Source organism: Pogoniulus pusillus, chromosome 21 (genome assembly GCF_015220805.1).
Source record: "Pogoniulus pusillus isolate bPogPus1 chromosome 21, bPogPus1.pri, whole genome shotgun sequence".
Taxonomy (NCBI): Eukaryota; Metazoa; Chordata; class Aves; order Piciformes; family Lybiidae; genus Pogoniulus; species Pogoniulus pusillus.
The window spans coordinates 17026486-17044354 of NC_087284.1; the positions used below are offsets into that span (position 1 = coordinate 17026486).

Below are 17869 nucleotides of genomic sequence, written 5' to 3' on the forward strand. Positions count from 1 at the left end.
GAAACAAATTCTCTAATGGGCTGGATCACTTCAATTGGCATTTTTCTTTCTTTCTGTTATTTACACTTTTTCCTTTCCTAAGTTAGGGGGTAGGAAAGAACACAGGCAAACAACCCCCAAAACTCAATCAGGTGTGCCTGCCTTTGGACTCAGAAAACCTTTATCCAGTCAGATAGTGTTTGGCAAGATCATAGAAAATAGGAAGCAGCATCTTTAACTGGTAAGTATTAAGCAGCAGTAGTAACAGGTGCTGCTCCCAGCCCCACTTGTAGCCACTTGGATAGTTTATTGACTACTCTATGATTTACAGATTTATTTGAATCTTAGAGCAACACACCACAGTTCTGCAAGAGCTATACTGCATAGCTGGGTTTAATTTTAGCAAGGTGGGGGGGGGAAATCCCTTAAACCAGATCATTAAAGTTTAATGAGGACATTTTAAAGACCCCAGAGTGGTTCAATTTACACTGGAAGTCAGAAGGAGTTGGTGGTGGTGTTTTGTCTGTGTGGTAACATCCTCACTGTACAGCAATTGTTTTCATTTGAAATGAAGCCAGTGAGACATCACAGGCAGTGCATTCTCAGAACCAGAGTTTTCAGCCCTCCCAGCAATTTCAGGTTGCTCCAGTGAAAGGAGAAGTATTTCAGAGGAGAAATTAAAACGTCAGGGCTCACTTTTACTGTCCTCTAGCTGTTAATATTCAGTGCCTCATTAAGGAGGCTGGTTATCAGCAGAGTGATTGCTCTTTCCTGATCTGGGTATGGGGGCAGGGGAAGTGATATTTCAAAAACTTTTGTTTGTTTGAGTGGGAAACATTCCCCAACCCCACAGGGTGCACTTAACATGCCACTTTTAGTTTTAGCAGAAAGACTTGAATTTTAGCTGTAGGTGTTTTTTTGCACGAAGCCTTGACCTAGCAGCCAACGTTAATGGTCCAGAGATAGAGCAGCTGAACTTTCCAGTTGGCTGTCTTTGGCCGACATTAAGCTTCCCCTAGGGAGGGTTGACTCGATTACCAGGTTAAGTATGTGAAGAAAGCTTACTGCTGTCAGGCGCTTGACTCCTCTCTCTGTTCCTCTCAAAATCCAGGCAATTTCTGCAACAAGAGCAATTGTTTGTTTGCTCAGGGCTATGAGGAGCAGTACGTTTGCCAGGTAGGTGAGCAGTGTGGCGTCTACTTATCCCCTGTCCCCAGTGTGGCTGGGAGGGATTTGCCTGCAGCCCTGGAAGAGGAGGATGAAGTAATCCGCAGATCCCTGACTTCATCCTCTATGCCTGCAGTTTACCTGAGGGCTGTGTAAAACAGATGGTTGTTCTCTCAAACCCTTCCAGTGCTCTGTACTCTGTAGAGGTCAAGGCTGGAGCAGGGGAGCCCAGCAGCCATTTTTCCCCTCACGCCCTGCTGATGCACAGGGCAACTCCTGGTGCCAGCAGCCTTGGTGGATATTTCATTGCTTCCAGTGACATAAGGAGCATGTCCAGAGAAGGGCAACAAAGCTGGTGAGGGGCCTGGAGCACAAATCCTATGAGGAGAGGTTGAGGGAACTGGGCCTGTTTAGCCTGGAGAAGAGGAGGCTCAGAGGTGATCTTATTACTGTCTACAACTACGTGAAGGGGCATTGTAGCCAGGTGGGGGTGGCCTCTTCTCCCACGTAACCAGCAATAGAACAAGGGGACACAGTCTCAAGTTGTGCCAGGGTAGGTATAGGCTGGATGTTAGGAAGAAGTTCTTCACAGAGAGAGTGATTTCCCATTGGAATGGGGGTCTTCAAGAAAAAACTGGATGAGGCACTTAGTGCCATGGTCTAGTTGATTGGTTAGGGCTGGGTGCTAGGTTGGACTGGATGATGTTGGAGGTCTCTTCCAACCTGGTTGATTCTATGATTCTATGATTGTGATGGTGTTTCTGAATGGGTAGGGCTGTATATCTACTTTCTGCATTTTCTGCTATGCAATGGGATTAAAAGACCTCTGTTACTGGATTTGCAGAAGCAAAATTAGAGGATCCCTAATGATTCATTTGAAATGTGGTCTGCCTGCAAAGACAAAATATTAGTTGGCTGGTTTGGTTTGGTTTTGTTGTTGTTGTTTTTTCGTGGAGATGAATGTGGCTGTGACACATTTTGCCTGGCCAAAAAGCTCTTGTTCAGAGTATAAGAGAATCAGGAGAAACTCAGGCATCAGAAAACCCAAAGAATTTTGACCTCTAGTCAGAAGCCCATGCTGTGAGCCGTGGCCTGAACTGCTGGGTCCATAAGTGTTGGTGTTGAGCAAGCTTCTTGAACGAGTTACTTTTGTATTGTTCTTCTACTGGAAGAACAGGCACCACTGTGAAAATATGCCCACTCTCTGGCTTTGCTCTTGTTAACAAGCTATGTATTCTTTCTAGTGCAAGTTGTGTGTTGTTATTTCTTGATCTAGAGAGAGGTTTGATTTTTTGACATTTTTTTTCTTTAGTATCAAAGATGTTTTCTTTCCTCCAAGTGCACTTTGCATGTTTCTGTAAGGAGCAGTAAACTACATTAGTTGAGCATTAGCTCCTTCTGCATTAACCTCTATCAAGTGAGGTGTCGCTGTACACAGTAACAGCTCATCGAGGCAGCCCTGATGCTGTAATACCAGGCACATGTGTTGCCTTTGGCATAATGAGACATTGGCCCTGTGCACTATGCCTTATTTTACAAGAAAAACCAATGCTTTGTGTGGCTAATGCAGTATTTTTTCCTTATGCTTTACAGGCACATTTCCCCCCTCAGCATCAATTTCTTATGCTGCATTCATTTCCAGACAAACCCTGCTTTTCTTTATCTGGTGGGAATTTCTCTCTTCCTCTGAGATGTTTTAAGTTCAGCAAGCATCAGGGTTTTAATACATCATATTCATTTTGAAGGGGAAATAATTGACAGGGGAAAAATATTTTAAGTCTACCCTTTTCATTTTCTTGCCAGTGTTATTGCTGATTTTCAAGGTAGATATATATTACAGATAAAGCCAGTTTAAAACTGTTCATCTCCCAGATTACAAGATGTCTTGCTTTTGCTGGGATGAAATCCCAGGCCAGCCTTGACTGCAGACTATTAGCAGTTTGGAGTCAGCCAGGGCAGTTACCCTGACTTGGATTCTGTTGAATCCCAGATAGTTAAGCTCATTGTAGAGGGAGATGTTTGCTGAGAACAGAGCCGCTTTTTCCTCTCCTCTCAAGGGTCACCATCCTTAGAGGTGCTCACACACCATCCTGGTCCCAAGGACTGCCTTCCTATTTATTGTGGCCACTGCACATTTGCTGAGCTGAATATTACTTTATATTTGCATTGGGATTTCCATTTTGGGTATTCCACTAAATTAGTTTTAACTTCAGCCCATGGGTTGTTTGTTCTTTCCTCATCTTCGCTGTGTGGGTGGGGTCATGATACAACAATTTAGCCCCAGATACTAAGTGTAGGCTAAGTGTAGGCACAAGTGGAGTTGGGCTTATTGACACAGTGTCACAATATACAGGATAAAATGGTCTGGAGGCTGTGAGAGACAAAATACCATAGGTCTGTGTCCCAACAAGGAAAGTCCAGGAGGTGTTTGGCTGCTGCTGGATACTGTGCCTTGTACCACGACAATTTCCTGCTAACTGGCGGCCTTGCTCTTGAACCTTTGTGCTGAGAGGAGATTGTGTTTAAGTGCTGTGTTCAGGCTGTGGCTGGGGAGTTATTACCCTGCCTGTTTGTGCATTTTCCATCAATATATTTATTGGATGTTTTATTTCAGACCACAATACCTCCTAAGCCTTTTCTGGTGACTCTTTGGCAGTGCTGGGTTAATGGTTGGGTGTGATGATCTTAAAGGTCTCATTCAAGCAAAACTGTTTGGTGGTTCCATGGCTGGTGCATCATCATGGCTTTCTGAATGAGTGGTACTGGTGGCAGAAGTGATACTGGCTTGCAAAGAGGAACCTGCTGTGGAGCAGGGCCCAGTTGTGCTCTGCTTTCCAGGAACATGGAGGTGGAGCCTAAAGGAGCTCACCTTCAAAGGATGCTTTGGAGTGAAATCTTATTCTAATAATACAGTTATTGACTTTGGTGGGATTTGGCCCCATCCATTATCTTCTACATTTGTGCTTGGGGAGGCTGGCAGGAGAGAAAGAGGCTCTGTGCCCACACAGCATTACTTGGTACACCTGTAAGAGTGTAGGAAGAGTCACAGTTTGGCTCTAAAAGTGACTCCAGGAGTCATTAAAGTTCCATTTAATGTTACCAACATAAACAGGAAGCATAATAAAGAGTTTTCACCTGGCCCACGCTGTGCCAACTTTCAGCTTCAAATGGACAGTGATGGAACTGATGCATGACTGCCTGCTCTCTGTAGTTAACTGAATTAGTCTTTCCTCAAAGAAGGCTTTTTTGCTGCTGATTTTTGTAAGGTCACATCTAAAGAGGGGCATGTGTGTAAAAAGTGTAGCCAGCAAGAGAACAAGTTTGAGTAAAATGTCCATCCAAATGAGAAGTGAATTAATCATCATTGTTACCACATTCATCTTGGAGTGATTACAGAAAACAGTGTTAAATAATAGCAGAATCCTACATGTTTGACATTTACCTTTAAAATATACTGTGGTGAAGGAAAGCAAGTCTCAGTGCCTTTGGTTTAATTTATTCATTCAAGGTGTGTGAGCAAATTGTGTGGTCAATTCACAGAGGGAGTGATTTCCCATTGGAATGGGCTGCCCAGGGAGGTGGTGGAGGCACCATCCCTTGAGGTCTTCAGGAAAAGACTGGATGAGGCACTCAGTGCCATGATCTAGTTGAGTGGCTAGGGCTGGGTGCTAGGTTGGACTGGATGACCTTGGAGGTCTCTTCCAACCTGGTTGATTCTGTGATTCTAAGTGGCACGAAGAGGATGGGCATCTAGCTGCACTGATTTGTAGCAGTCTGATCACTTCAATACAATGTACCATAAATATTTCAAGTTAGAGGGGAAAAAGAACAGTCCAAATTCTGGAAACACTTATCTTAATGTCTTGAATAGTTCTTTATGTTCTGAAGCTGCTTGTAAAACAGCTGACTCCTAGCTGAGCTGATAGTTTTATTAGCAGTATCTTAAAGTGATCCTTTTTTGCCTAGATACAGGGTTTCACTGGGATGCTGGTTCATGTAAAGCCTGTCACTGGATCACCAACTACCAACCTGTCACTGCAAAGTCCAGCTGTGTTGGTGTAGGAGAAGACTGCTGGAGCTCAGTTTTACTACACTTTCTTGGAATCAAAAAAATCACACGAACTTTTGTATTTTGAGATGTCAGATTAAAAAACTAGAACCTAGAGCTGCCTGTAAACAAGACTAAACTGGTGGTCTCTGGGGCTCGCGATGAGAGCTAGCATCTGGAATCCTCTTCAGCACCAGCTCTGCTGCAGCTAGAAGGAGCACTGAATTAAAGCAGAGAAAGGCAAATTTAGCCTTGGGAGGAGCACAGCTGCTGGTGACATGCTGCATCTTCGTATGGGGGATAGTACAGAGACAGTACATGAGGCAGTACAGAGTGACAAGACTTTGCTTGATAAGTGAGCTGCCAGTGCACAGCGTGCTTCGTTCTGCTTGTGAACAGAGCCTGAAATTCACAGTATCACAGTATCACCAGGGTTGGAAGAGACCTCATAGATCATCAAGTCCAACCTGAGAGGAGAACAAACCACAAACACACAGAAAGTAGTAAATGTTTACCTTGGGTAGTGATGAATCATAGAGTCACAGAATCAGTCAGAGTTGGAAGGGACCACAAGGAGCAGCCAGTTCCAACCCCCCTGCCATGCCCAGGGACACCCTACCCTAGATCAGGCTGGCCAGAGCCCCATCCAGCCTGGCCTTAAACACCTCCAGCCATGGGGCCTCAACCACCTCCCTGGGCAACCCATTCCAGCCTCTCACCACTCTCATGGTGAAGAACTTCCTCCTCATGTCCAGCCTGAACCTACCCATCTTCAGCTTCTCTCCATTCCCCCTTGTCCCATCACTCCCTGATATCCTGAAAAGTCCCTCCCCAGCTTTTTTGTATCTTAATGCTTCTTCCCTACTTGCAGACAAAGTGCACAGCTGAACTGTAGCCTTGACATCTACAGACATCTGGTCCACCAAATGTGGTATACCTTGCTTCCAGACTTCATCCTGAAACTTAAATGCTTACACCTAGATCACTTTTTACTCAAGACTTCAATAATTCAGCTTTAATAGTTTTGAAGATAACTTGTGTAATATTCTCACAGGCAGTTTGTGTCCTCTTCTGCTTTGCAACGCTTGCTTTGGAAGCAAGGTACTCCGTGTGTGTATTTGGGCTGCTAGTCCTTCTGTCTTGGCTTACAAGGAGCAACAGCAACTTGTCTGACCAAGGCTTTGTGTGGGAACTGTTGAGGTGGCATCTGAGTTGTTACTGAAGTTTTAATAGCAGCAAGTGCTGAGTAGTTCACAGGAACATCCTTTCTGCCAGAGGTTCCCTGGGCACGGGAGCTCATGGGTGCCAACAAATAAAAAGTGTCACTTTGCTTAGACAGACTATTTTTGCTTTTCAGTTGCTGGAACTTCTCTCTTTCTTCTGACAGAGTCATAAATCCCATAATTAGAAAGGGAAAACCCAAACGTACACCCTGAATTTCATTTAGTGAAAAGGAAGGGAGAAATGAGTGGTTTTAAACAAAAACACTTAGAGGAAAATAGAATTATAATAGAAACAAATAACTTTCAAGGTATTGAGTTTCTTTGTGTGTAAACACAACAGGAATTAATTTGAGGTAGCTACAGTTGTGTTCAGAAAAAGCTTATGAGTCATATGTCCAAAAGATTATTAATTAAAAGAGACTAAAGAAAGGGCCCAAGTAAGACTGAGCCTGCCCATGGGAGTCATGAAGCTCCACACCTGATTCAGGTCGTGTTTGTTACTCAGTGGCTCCTGTTAATGTGATGTTTGTTGCTTTATTTAGATGGCCATTTTGGCTCTGCTTGCTTTTGTTCTTGCTGTCCAGAGGACTTGGCATATGTCACCCTGTGTGTGGTGTGGTCAGAGGAGACTCACGGACGCGCATCCACCCATGGCTTGCTGGCAGACAATGGCAGAACATCCTTGTCTTTGAAAGTGGCTCATCAGGAAAGCGCTGATGCTGCTGCTCTGTGTTGAGCTGAATGCAGATGAGAGCCGTGATTAACACTAATGAGCGGCCAGGGATTTATTGTTTGCTTAGAGATAAGGAATGGGCTTCCTTCGCTGGCACTTGCAGCCAAACAGCTTGCTCCTGGTTCACGAAGTCTTTTATTAGTTGTTGTTGCTCGGTTTTGTTTGGGAGTTTTTTGGTTGTTGTGGGGTTTTTTTTTTTTTTTTTTTTTTTTTTTTTTGTTTTTTTTTGTTTTTGTGGTTTTTTTTTTTTGTTTTTTGTTGTTGTTGTTTTTTTTTTGTTGTGGGTTTTTTTCTGTTGTTGTGGGTTTTTTTTTCTTGTTGTTGTTTCGGTTTGGGGTTGTTTTTTGTCGGTTTGTTTTGTATTGTAGCGGTGGTTGTTGTTACTTTAGGTGATTTCTTTCACCAAAAGCCTTTTCATCCCTGGCTTTTTTTTTTCTCGCTTTCTTTTTTTCTCCCTTTCTTTTTTTCTCCCTTTCTTTGTTTCTGCCGTTCTTTTTTTCTACCTTTCTTTTGTTCTCTGTTTGTTTTTTTCTCCCTTTCTTTTTTTCTCCCTTTCTTTTTTTCTCCCTTTCTTTTTTTCTCCCTTTCTTTTTTTCTCCCTTTCTTTTTTTCTCCCTTTCTTTTTTTCTCCCTTTCTTTTTTTCTCCCTTTCTTTTTTTCTCCCTTTCTTTTTTTCTCCCTTTCTTTTTTTCTCCCTTTCTTTTTTTCTCCCTTTCTTTTTTTCTCCCTTTCTTTTTTTCTTAATTCTATTTTTATTGCAAATTGTCTGAGCTGTTTGTCATTCGGGCCACAGTCCTCTGGAGGTCCTTGACGTGCATCACACATTCTGCGTCCAACAGTGCTCTTTCTGTTCAGTGCTTGCCCTCCTCCCCAAAGCTGAAATAAATCAAAGTAGGTTGAGACTCAGTCGCAATAAATCAAGACCTGTCCAAAACTGGAGCCTGCCCAGTCAAAATGTCATAGCTTGGCTTTCACTGAGGATTAATTAAAGGCCTGATATAAAGCCCAGATGTGCTTCAGGAGAGTAGCAAAACTGCTTGGTGGTGGCTGTACTAAAAACCAAGTCTCCCCATGAATCCGCCCACCCAAGAACATGAAGGAGGATAAGGCTGAGGGAAAGGGAAGAAGGGAGGGGAGAAGTAAACTGAATCAAGCATGGTTTTATAGCATCTATGCTGGGAGAAAACAAGACAAGCTCTATGCTAGAGCACCTCTGAAAAGTACAAGGCACGTGTGTATGTGTGTGTGTGTATTTCTAACAGCAGAAGAGAACAGAACTGTTAAAATGCTAATCGGGAGGGGGATAAAACTAACACAGTGAGTGAACTTTTGCACTTTTTATGGCATATATATATATGTATAAATATGTGTGGCATACTCAGTGAGTGAGTTTGCTCAGTGCCTGTTTTACATTAAATTCCTGACAGTCATTTTGGCTAAAAGAGGTTTAGCTGAAGATTCCTCAAACTGGGATAGGGACAGATGGGGGAATTTCATGCATGTATCCAAATTCAATGTTTTTGAATACAAATATGTAAAATATTCTTGAGTTGCATGCTGCTTGTGTTATGGCCTTTGTAAAACTTCAGCTTGAGTCCTGTGGACACAGTGACTTCACTGAAGAGTGCATGGGATGACCCCGTTCAGAGAAAGTGATGGGCGCTGAGAGTGTTGCAGCTTGGTTGCAGGCCACAGTATATGGCTGCCCTTACTCTCTTTTACAGATGTAGAAATACATATTCCTGTTGGAACAAAAGTTTAAATAATTGCATGTGTTTATGTTGAAATTATCTGCTTGAGTAAGATTAATCCAACATCTATTATCATAACTGTTTTCAGTTGTTTTGAACTGGTTGTAAGTGAGAACACATACGTGCTCTAGTGAGATCATAGAATCAACCAGGTTGGAAGAGACCTCCAGGATCAGCCAGTCCAACCTAGCACCCAGCCCTAGCCAGTCAGCTAGACCCATGGCATTAGGTGCCTCATCCAGGCTTTTCTTGAACAACTCCAGGGACAGTGACTCCACCACCTCCCTGGGCAGCCCATTCCAATGGCAAATCACTCTTCCTATGAAGAACTTCCTCCTAACATCCAGCCTAGACCTGCCCTGGCACAACCTGAGACTGTGTCCCCTTGTTCTGTTGCTGGTTGCCTGGGAGAAGAGGCCAACCCCCACCTGGCTGCAGCCTCCCTTCGGGTAGCTGTAGACAGCAATGAGATGCTCTGTTAAAATGTTACAGACCTGGATTCTGGGATGTAGACCTGGATTGTGGGTGGTTCTGGGATGACAGGAGATGTATGAAGCCATGCAGGGCTGCCCTCAGCTCCTCAGTCTGGTGTAGTAACAGATGTTGGACAGTTTGATCTTGGAGGTCTCTTCCAACCTGGTTGATTCTATGATTCTAAGTGCACAGAGTCACTACTGGTGGAGCAGTCAGTTGTGATGGTCTGGATGGTCCTATGCATATTTATGTACAGAATTGTGTATTTATTTCCTTACATCGTTTCAGAGATGTGACGTCCTTTCCAGTCTCTCCTCGAATAAATCAGTGCCACTTTGCAAAGCAGGCAGAAAAGGGGAGAAGATGTGGTGCTGGACACAAGGAGTAGATAAAGATCTTATTTCTTCTCAGTTCTTTAGGGTTCACAAGAAGATCTGATGGAAGCCAGAGTTTGAGGGCAGTGTCAGGCTTCACATTCCTGCTGCTTCTGTGGCTTGTCCATGTTACATGTCCTGGATGGATATTTGTGCCACCTCGATAAGGCACAGCCATGACAAGCTTTGGCTATAACATGCTAGATAGCTAGAGAGTAACAGGTTTTATCTGTCTCTGAGGCAAAGAAACTAAACAAAACAAAGAAATGAACCAAAACCCCAAAACAAAACCAAATTAACAACAACAACAAAAGACCCAACCAAACAAAAATGGCTCTCCTCTCCTCCTAGAGGCTGCTGTGGAGTCACCTTTGGGAATGACTGGATCAGAAAGCACTGAAGAGAGGACCTCACTACTAGCATGGGGATCTGAGTGTTGTGATACCAACACTGCAAAGCTTTGCCAGAGACAAACACGAGAGGTCTTTCCTTATGGCTAAATTGTTCACAGTCTGTAATTTCCTATAAAAAAATCACCATGGGTTTAAATTTAGCACAGCCCATCAAAGTCTGGGAACTTCTTAATGTTTTTTGTTTGGTACAAATTTTAGCAGAGTTTAGCCTGTGAGCCAGGATCAGCAAACACTAAGAAGGTTGTGCTAAAGTCCTGCTTTAGTTGAAGTGTCCTTGCAGACTGTTACTTCTGAACATGAACCATGCCCTTGCTCTGTATGTGTGCAAAGGGACAGAAGAAAATGAGAATGTTTAAAAATGCTAAGTGATTGAAATTTGACAATTAGCTACTATACATGCTCAAGACTCTCCTCAGCTTTACCCTCAGCCCATGTTTTGTTTATGTTCTGGGTGGTCCCTACCATCTCTCTCCATTTTCCTCACCCTCCTGGTAAAAAGGGCTTCTAACCCCAGTCCCCATCCTTCCTGCTAGGAGCCAGCCGGTGATGGTCCTTATTTCCTGCCTGCAGACCAAAAGAGAGACAGGTGGTACAGAAGATAAGAATACAGCTTTCTTCTGTGGGAAATCATGCTTGGTCTTGAGTATCCCAACGCTGAGCCCAGATGAATACACAGGGAGCATGCCCTGGCTCTCCAGGATGCTGGGAGATTTGATCCTGGCACTTTTGGAAACAAGTCTTTTCTTCCTTCCTTTGAGACCTGGCTATTCGGCTGATGCAAATCAGTGGATCCCGTTAAGGGCAAAAGCATTGTGCTGTTTTGTGATGGTTTTGTAGGGTAAGGTGGACACCAAACCATTAACCTATAGATGGATTTTTTTTCTGGTGTCCATTTTGAATGGTAGAAAGCTTGTTACCCTGGACAGTGTGTCTCTGAGACAGGCAAAACAGGAAGCTCTGTGTGCTGTTGTCTTCATGGTGGGTCTCTGAAAGCTCTATCTACGCTACAGATCTGCCTCACTTAAATGAGCATAATTATAGCAGTAGAGTTCCTTCCCTCTCCACCGCAGCCTGGAGGCAGCAAGGGCTGTGTGAAAGTATGGCAGCAGATCATGTCCTGTATATACACAGGCCAAACTTCTTGGGAAGTTATTCCCAAGAATTCCCATTATTGACTTGGGTTTCCTCCTAGTTACCAAGGATGTATTTTGCAGTGGTGGGTGCAGAAACAAATTCTTCTCAGTCTCCTTTCAGCATCTTGATGACATTGTGCTCTGCAGTTCCTGTTGGAAACCCATGGAAAGGCATTGCCTGAGGTTTCTTGTCAGTAATAATGTGATTTTTGGAAGGCAAAGATAATGTCTACAGTATGGAAATAGCTTGGTCAGCTCTGTCTGTTCAGGGACAGCTTTAAAAGACTATTTTTATCTTTGATTCAGAACTTCATTGCGTGTAACTCATCAACTCGCAAGCATCCTCAGCACAGGCACAATGGGACCTTAAACTGAAAATGAACGTATTAAAGCAATTGTACTTAATGTGAACATGTCTCAGAATACCATTTCCCCATTTCCTTGCTATAGAACACAACAATACTGGAGTTAAATGTTTGTAATTGTGGTAATTAAGGAATTAATGGCTTACAGGAATTCAGTGAGCAGTCCGTCAGCCTATGATGCTTCTGAACTTTTTGCTGTGTAAGGTTTTACACTGTTTTTGCTTAATGCAATTATGGAATAATCCTTGATGCAGTTTCCTGGAACAAAACAAGCAGCCTTTTCTTCTCTCCATGTGTTCCTGCTTTACAGCCTTGTTTGGAAGGGAGCTGTGCCTGTGAACTTTTGTTTCCCTTCACACCGTGGTCCAGTTCCAAAGCAGTTCCTATTTCATTTTTGTTCTGAAGATGTTTGCACTCCATTGTCAGCTCAGTGCATGTTTTATTGAAATCCTGTCCTTGATTTTTATCTGAGTGGATAAAGATTAGGAGAAATACCCCATTTCGTTATATAGAAGTGTTAATAGTGTCGTGTTTGTTTTCCCCACTTTGCTTTTAATCACTTGGTGCAGGTAGAAGATATCATGTTATCTTCAGTCTCACATTACTTGTCTTGGAAGTTTGGACAAAACCAAATCCCTGCATCTCACCAGCCCTGACTCCAGAGAAGATGAGGCTGGGTCAGTTCTTTAGTCTTTAATTCCTATCTCATGCTTAAGAAGATGTGATAAATGTCTAGTTAACACGTTAGGGTAAAACTCTGAAACTAACACCTCATAATTACCTTCTCCTTTGTAGCCTGTTAAAGTGTGGAAGAGAGGGAGAAGGATATCATCTGAAGATTTTTTTTTCCCCCTCTTTTTGTTAGATTTGAGCTTAAATCTATTTTAAGGTTTTCCTGTATGAAAAGTGTCACTTCTGTGAAAGTAGAGGGATTCTGGTAATGTTTTTATGGGCTGGATATATTCTGAAAAAACAAAGTAATTGGAAAATGTTGGATGTGCTGTAACCACCATCTGCCCCTGCCTTAAAAAATGTACATGGTTCCATACACACATTTTAAATGACCCATCATATATCATCACTTACTACAGTACCTCATTCATGTAGGTGTTAGTTTTTGCGTGCAAAAGGTCAGATCTTTTCAAACTTGATTCTGAATGCCTGTATTCTATAACAACCTGGCTTTCCTTTGAAGTTGGAATATGTATTTTTAATATAATATTTCATCATTAGCTAGAGGGAAGAAAAGAAAGGGGAAAAAAATCGCCGTGTTCCTGCTTCAAATCAAGTTGACTGAGGTTTTTTGGTTGATTGTTCTTGTTTCTAAGGTCAGAATTCCATAGTATGGATGAAGGGGACACAGTCTCAAGTTGTGCTGGGGGAAGTATAGGCTGGATGTTAGGAGGAAGTTCTTCACAGAGGGAGTGATTGGCCATTGGAATGGGCTGCCCAGGGAGGTGGTGGAGGTGTTCAAGAAAAGCCTGGCTGAGGCACTTAGTGCCATGGTCTAGTTGAGTGGCTAGGGCTGGGTGCTAGGTTGGACTGGATGATCTTGGAGGTCTCTTCCAACCTGCTTGATTCTATGATTATGATTTTATGTGTTAAAAGCTGCAGAAATGAGGTTACCCCACAGCCTTGCAATTTTTCAGTCCTAAAGAAGAGACAGAGAATTTCAAACATGAAATCTGGGAAGGGAGGAAAAAGTACTTAGTGAGTTATTTGTCCTGTATGCCGTGTTTAATGTAGCTTCTTGACGTCGCTTGAGCTAATTCTTTATATATCCCTTTAAAATGCCTGGAACATTGTGGGGAGGAGGGCCAAAGAGTATCAGTGTGAAATTAGAAAAGCAATATCTTTTGAGTTGGTTCTGTTGGCTTCTGGGAGCTGAGTGGGTGGTGAGGATTCCCTTCCTTCTAATAATGTTTTTACAAACAGATGTTTCATAACAGTAAAGGTAGCTGGGATGGAAAGAGGAGGAAAGTGTCTGTGTGCTCTTTGTAATGAGTATCCAAAAAAGTCCTTTACAGAGCAGAGAATAAATGATGGAAATAGCATGGGTGAAATAATAAAACATGTAGAATTAGAGAGACACACAAGTAGATCTGTTAACTTTGTTTAGATATGGTAGCTTGCCCTTTTAAATGTTTCAGAAAATTAGCACAGTGCTGCCTGTGCTAATTTGATTTGACTGCAGCAATATCTATGAAGCATCCATTCCTTCAAGCATTTTGAAGTCTGATGTGCAGGGAGCCTGTTTGGCTGCTGATACCACTGGTGATTCCTGTGACTCACTCAGTCCCAGTGTCCCCAGAAGGTCTTCAACTGGTACAGCAGGAAAGATGTCATTACACAGATACATACATTGTGTTTTTACTTCCAGATAACTGTAGTACCTCTGCTGTGACTAGAATTGTGTCTCTCCTGTGGCTAGAATTGAGGCTGGGATGATGGGGCTTTTTAGCCTGGAGAAAAGAAGACTTAGAGGGGATTTGATAAATGTTTATTAAGTATCTGAAGGCTGGCCAGGAGTGGGGAGACAGGCTCTGCTCACTTGCTCCCTGAGAGGACAAGGAGCAATGGGTGTAAGTTGCAGCAAAAGAGCTTCCGCCACAACACAAGGAGGAACTTCTTTACTCTAAGGGTCACAGAGCACTGGAACAGGCTCCCCAGGGAGATCATGGAGTCTCCTTCTCTGGAGACTTTCAAGGCCTGTCTGGATGTGTTCCTCTGTGACCTGTGTCAGATAGTATTGTCCTGCTCTCTCAGGTAGGTTGGACTCGACGATCTCTTTGGGTCCCTTCCAACCCCTAACGTCCTCTGATCCTATGAATAATACCAACGTCAAGATTACAGTGATGGAAAATCTGATTTCTGCCATCACTGAGTTCATAATATTGTGACTCACAGTAGGAAGGGGGAGGTGGGGCATATGGGGGGGAGGTGGCACCTCTTGGCAAGAACCGAAGAGAAACAGGCAAACCATCACTCCACCCTAAAAACCTCTCAGACTTAGGAAAAAAATTGCATAAAACACCAGTGTCTCTGGAGGTTTTCCTCAACAAATGTGACTGAGAATAGCTGATCCCTGAGCACATTTTTCAGGAGAGTGTTGGGTTGGGTTTTTTTTAATATCTTTAAGCTTATTCGGCCATCAAAGGGAGTGCTGCAGATAAGGTGTCAGAAATGGCTGAGAAAGGTTTCCTTCAGTCTTTGGGGTTTTTACATCTGTGAAATGGTCTCAGTCTGTTTGCCTCACCGGTTGGAAAGCCAAACTTACTAAAGACAGCAGTTCATCTGTAAACTGTCACATCAGGAGGTATTATTATAGCTAATTACAAATGCTGGAGGTTATTCTGCAGGCACATGTCCAAATCTGCAGGATTTCAGCAAAAGCACTAACCCTTGTAATAGATAGAAAATTTGGCTGTAAGACAGGTCACAATTCAAAGGGAAACTTTGACAGCCAAGAGGCTTTGGTAGTGGATTTAACTATTATAACTGAGGTGGCTCCAGCTTTTCAGGAATAAGCAGTCTGACTATTTCATTGTGCTACAGGGAAGAATAAAAAAACCCAACAAAACCCACTCAAAATGAAAAAATAAGCCAGCACCCCTCAAAAAAAAAAAACCCAACAAAACCCAAACCACAAAAAACCCAACCAAACAACAACAAAACCCACAAAACACAATCACAACAAACAAACAAAAAAAAACACCCCAAAAAAATCCCAAAACAAATCCTCCCAAAGAAATTTTGCCTTTTAGTTTTGAAACCAGCCACTTCATACAGTCCTACAGCATTTCTTTCCTTGCAGGAGGTCCTAGATTAGATTAGAGAGTGTGAGTAAAATATTATTCCAGTTGATGGTGATATTAATATGTGTGAAGTTAATCAATAATCTTTCCAAAACAGGGCTATCTGTGATATCTTTTTCTTTATTTCACTGAAGAGAATTTTAGCAACAAGTATGGCAGGGCATGTTTATTTTTTTCTCCAGGTATCTGCTGATTAGTTAATTAAATACTTTCACCAGCCACAGTGACCTCTGCATTTGGGCCCCAGATTGGTTTACAGTGGGTTTCCCATAGCAGTGCCTTCAGGTTACAGACATATCTCCCATCCCATCCATTGCAAACCTGGTCCCTTATCTCACTGGGATGTAGTGTCCATCCACTGGAATCTGTGCCTTTGGCAGGGAAGTGAAACTGAGCTGGTCCTGCGAGCCCAAAGTTCTGCTCTGTTCAAAGGTTCATAGCAGATCAGGTATTTTTCAGTGTATTTTTAAAAGCTTGGTGGAGCTAATTTAATTTCTGTTCATTAATTCCTACCCCCCACCCCCCTCCAGAATAAATGGCCCTTCACACAAATCCAATTTAGCTTCAATATACCTTATTCACGCTGCCTTTTATTGCCAGCCACAGCCCAGCCAGCTGTAAGGCTGCCTGTCTGCCTCAGGTTTCCCAGTTTAACCCTGGAAATGATTTCAGCATGGCAAAAACTTTGCACCAACTGGTTTGGACACAGGCTTTGACTTGTGAAAAATGTCCCAGAAAGGGCCACCGAAAGCCAAATAACCCCAAAAACACTCACCCCAAGGTGGGGCATGAGGAGGTCTGGTTTGGGGATGGTTTTTTTCCTAGGGTGAAGGGATGTTGTGTGGGTCACGTCACAGAGGTTGAAAATCAATTCTTAGCCTTGCACTTCTGCTACCCTCTAAGGGACTTCTCGTCTTGGCCTGGCTTTAATTGCAGCACTGATATAAACAAGGGGCTTAGTGTGAAACTCTGCACAGGCAGCTGGAGGTGAACTGGCAGCAGAGTCCAGGACGGAGTTCAGTATTGAGGCAAAATAATTTGGTTTTATCTGGGAGCAATAATAGGAAGGGAAAAAACCTCAGGTTTGCAGCTGTGTGGTGAGAATGCGTGTCTAATCAAAGGCATCCAGCATTCATATCTGTGTGGCTAGGGGTAAAAAATAGCTACATTTCCATGTTTTAAATACCATTGAACTCAAAGCTATGAGCAGAGGTCCTGCCATTAGATCCCATTTGTGTTTTACAGCGTCGATGTGTGCAGCTCAGCGAAGCGTTGATTAAGCGTGGATTTATTGACATGCATTTATGGCAAACTTTAGCATGTCCTGCAGTCTGGAGACAGAAATGCTAGCAAAAGCCCTTTGGCAAACTGTGGATTTCAAAACAGACAGCATTCAGAGTCTGGTCTTGGAGATAAGAAGTATTCCTATACACTGTGATGACATGAATTTTTTCTGCCCCTCTATATGTATCGCAGTGTTTAAGGAGCAGGGCACAAGACTTCCTTGCCCACATAACACTTTGTCCAATAGACCCCATTTGAGTTTCAGAAAACAAAATGATTATTCTCTGCTGTTTGTAGTAGAATCCTTAAAAATATCAATCTTTCCAAATTTATTAGTTGTTAATAAGTAATTTACAACTGAATGAAGGTCAGCAGAGGCATGCAACGTCTGGGGCTAATGGAAGTCAGAAAGATGCCATCAGGAGGGAGGGGGAGAAAAGCAGTTTTTCCTATGAGCATCCTCAGCTGCATTCTTTTTTTTTTTTTTCAAGGGGGAGGGGAATAAAGGGGGCTTTAGTGTGGTCATGCCTGGAACTTTTTAACTTTTTTCCCCCCAGCACTTTGGAAATAGTGCAGGAAAAACGTGGTCCGTTGACTATTTTTAGTTAAGATGTGTTACTGGACTTGCAATGGAAGGGAAAGAGCAATCTGAATGCCTGCTACTGACAGTTTAACTAATAGCTTCACATGCATGCCTGTATGCATCATTACCTTCACCACATGCACATATTTGTCCTCCTCCTTCTAAAACCTGTCTTCCATGAAAAATCCTGGTCACCATCATTTTAGAAGATCTCAGCTGTGAAAAACCAAAGTGCATGGTTATGCCAATTACTTGCCAGTGTATGTGTGTGGGTTTAAAGAAAGAAAAAAAAATAGCATTAAAGCACTTTGTCCATCTGGTACTGTTAAGGGGATGAGCACATCTCATGAAGTGAATTTATGCCTTTGCCTAATAGTAAGCACTTGCTTAAGTTTGTTGTTGTTGTTGCTTATTTTTTTTAAACAAAAACAAAAAAACCCCCACTTTGCCACAAGTGTACAACTGCACAATAAAAGGTAGCAATCATACAATCAACCAGGTTGGAAGAGACCTCCAAGATCAGCCAG

General features: G+C 42.8%; 1 protein-coding gene across 4 annotated transcripts in view; it reads left to right on the forward strand.

Moving 5' to 3' along the window:
• The window catches only part of GMDS (GDP-mannose 4,6-dehydratase), a 397493-nt gene that overhangs the window by 156001 nt on the left and 223623 nt on the right, over positions 1 to 17869 (forward strand). The window contains exons 8-9 of one of the 4 annotated variants that reach the window (XM_064161097.1): positions 1091 to 1155; positions 6960 to 7149. The exons of 2 other annotated variants lie outside the window; for them this stretch is intronic. In XM_064161097.1, the coding sequence (XP_064017167.1) occupies positions 1091 to 1155; positions 6960 to 7134 (240 nt within the window). In that variant the 3' untranslated portion in view covers positions 7135 to 7149. Of the gene's footprint in view, positions 1 to 1090; positions 1156 to 6065; positions 6506 to 6959; positions 7150 to 17869 lie in introns of those variants that run through there. One more of the 4 variants, XM_064161098.1, reaches the window with a different exon arrangement.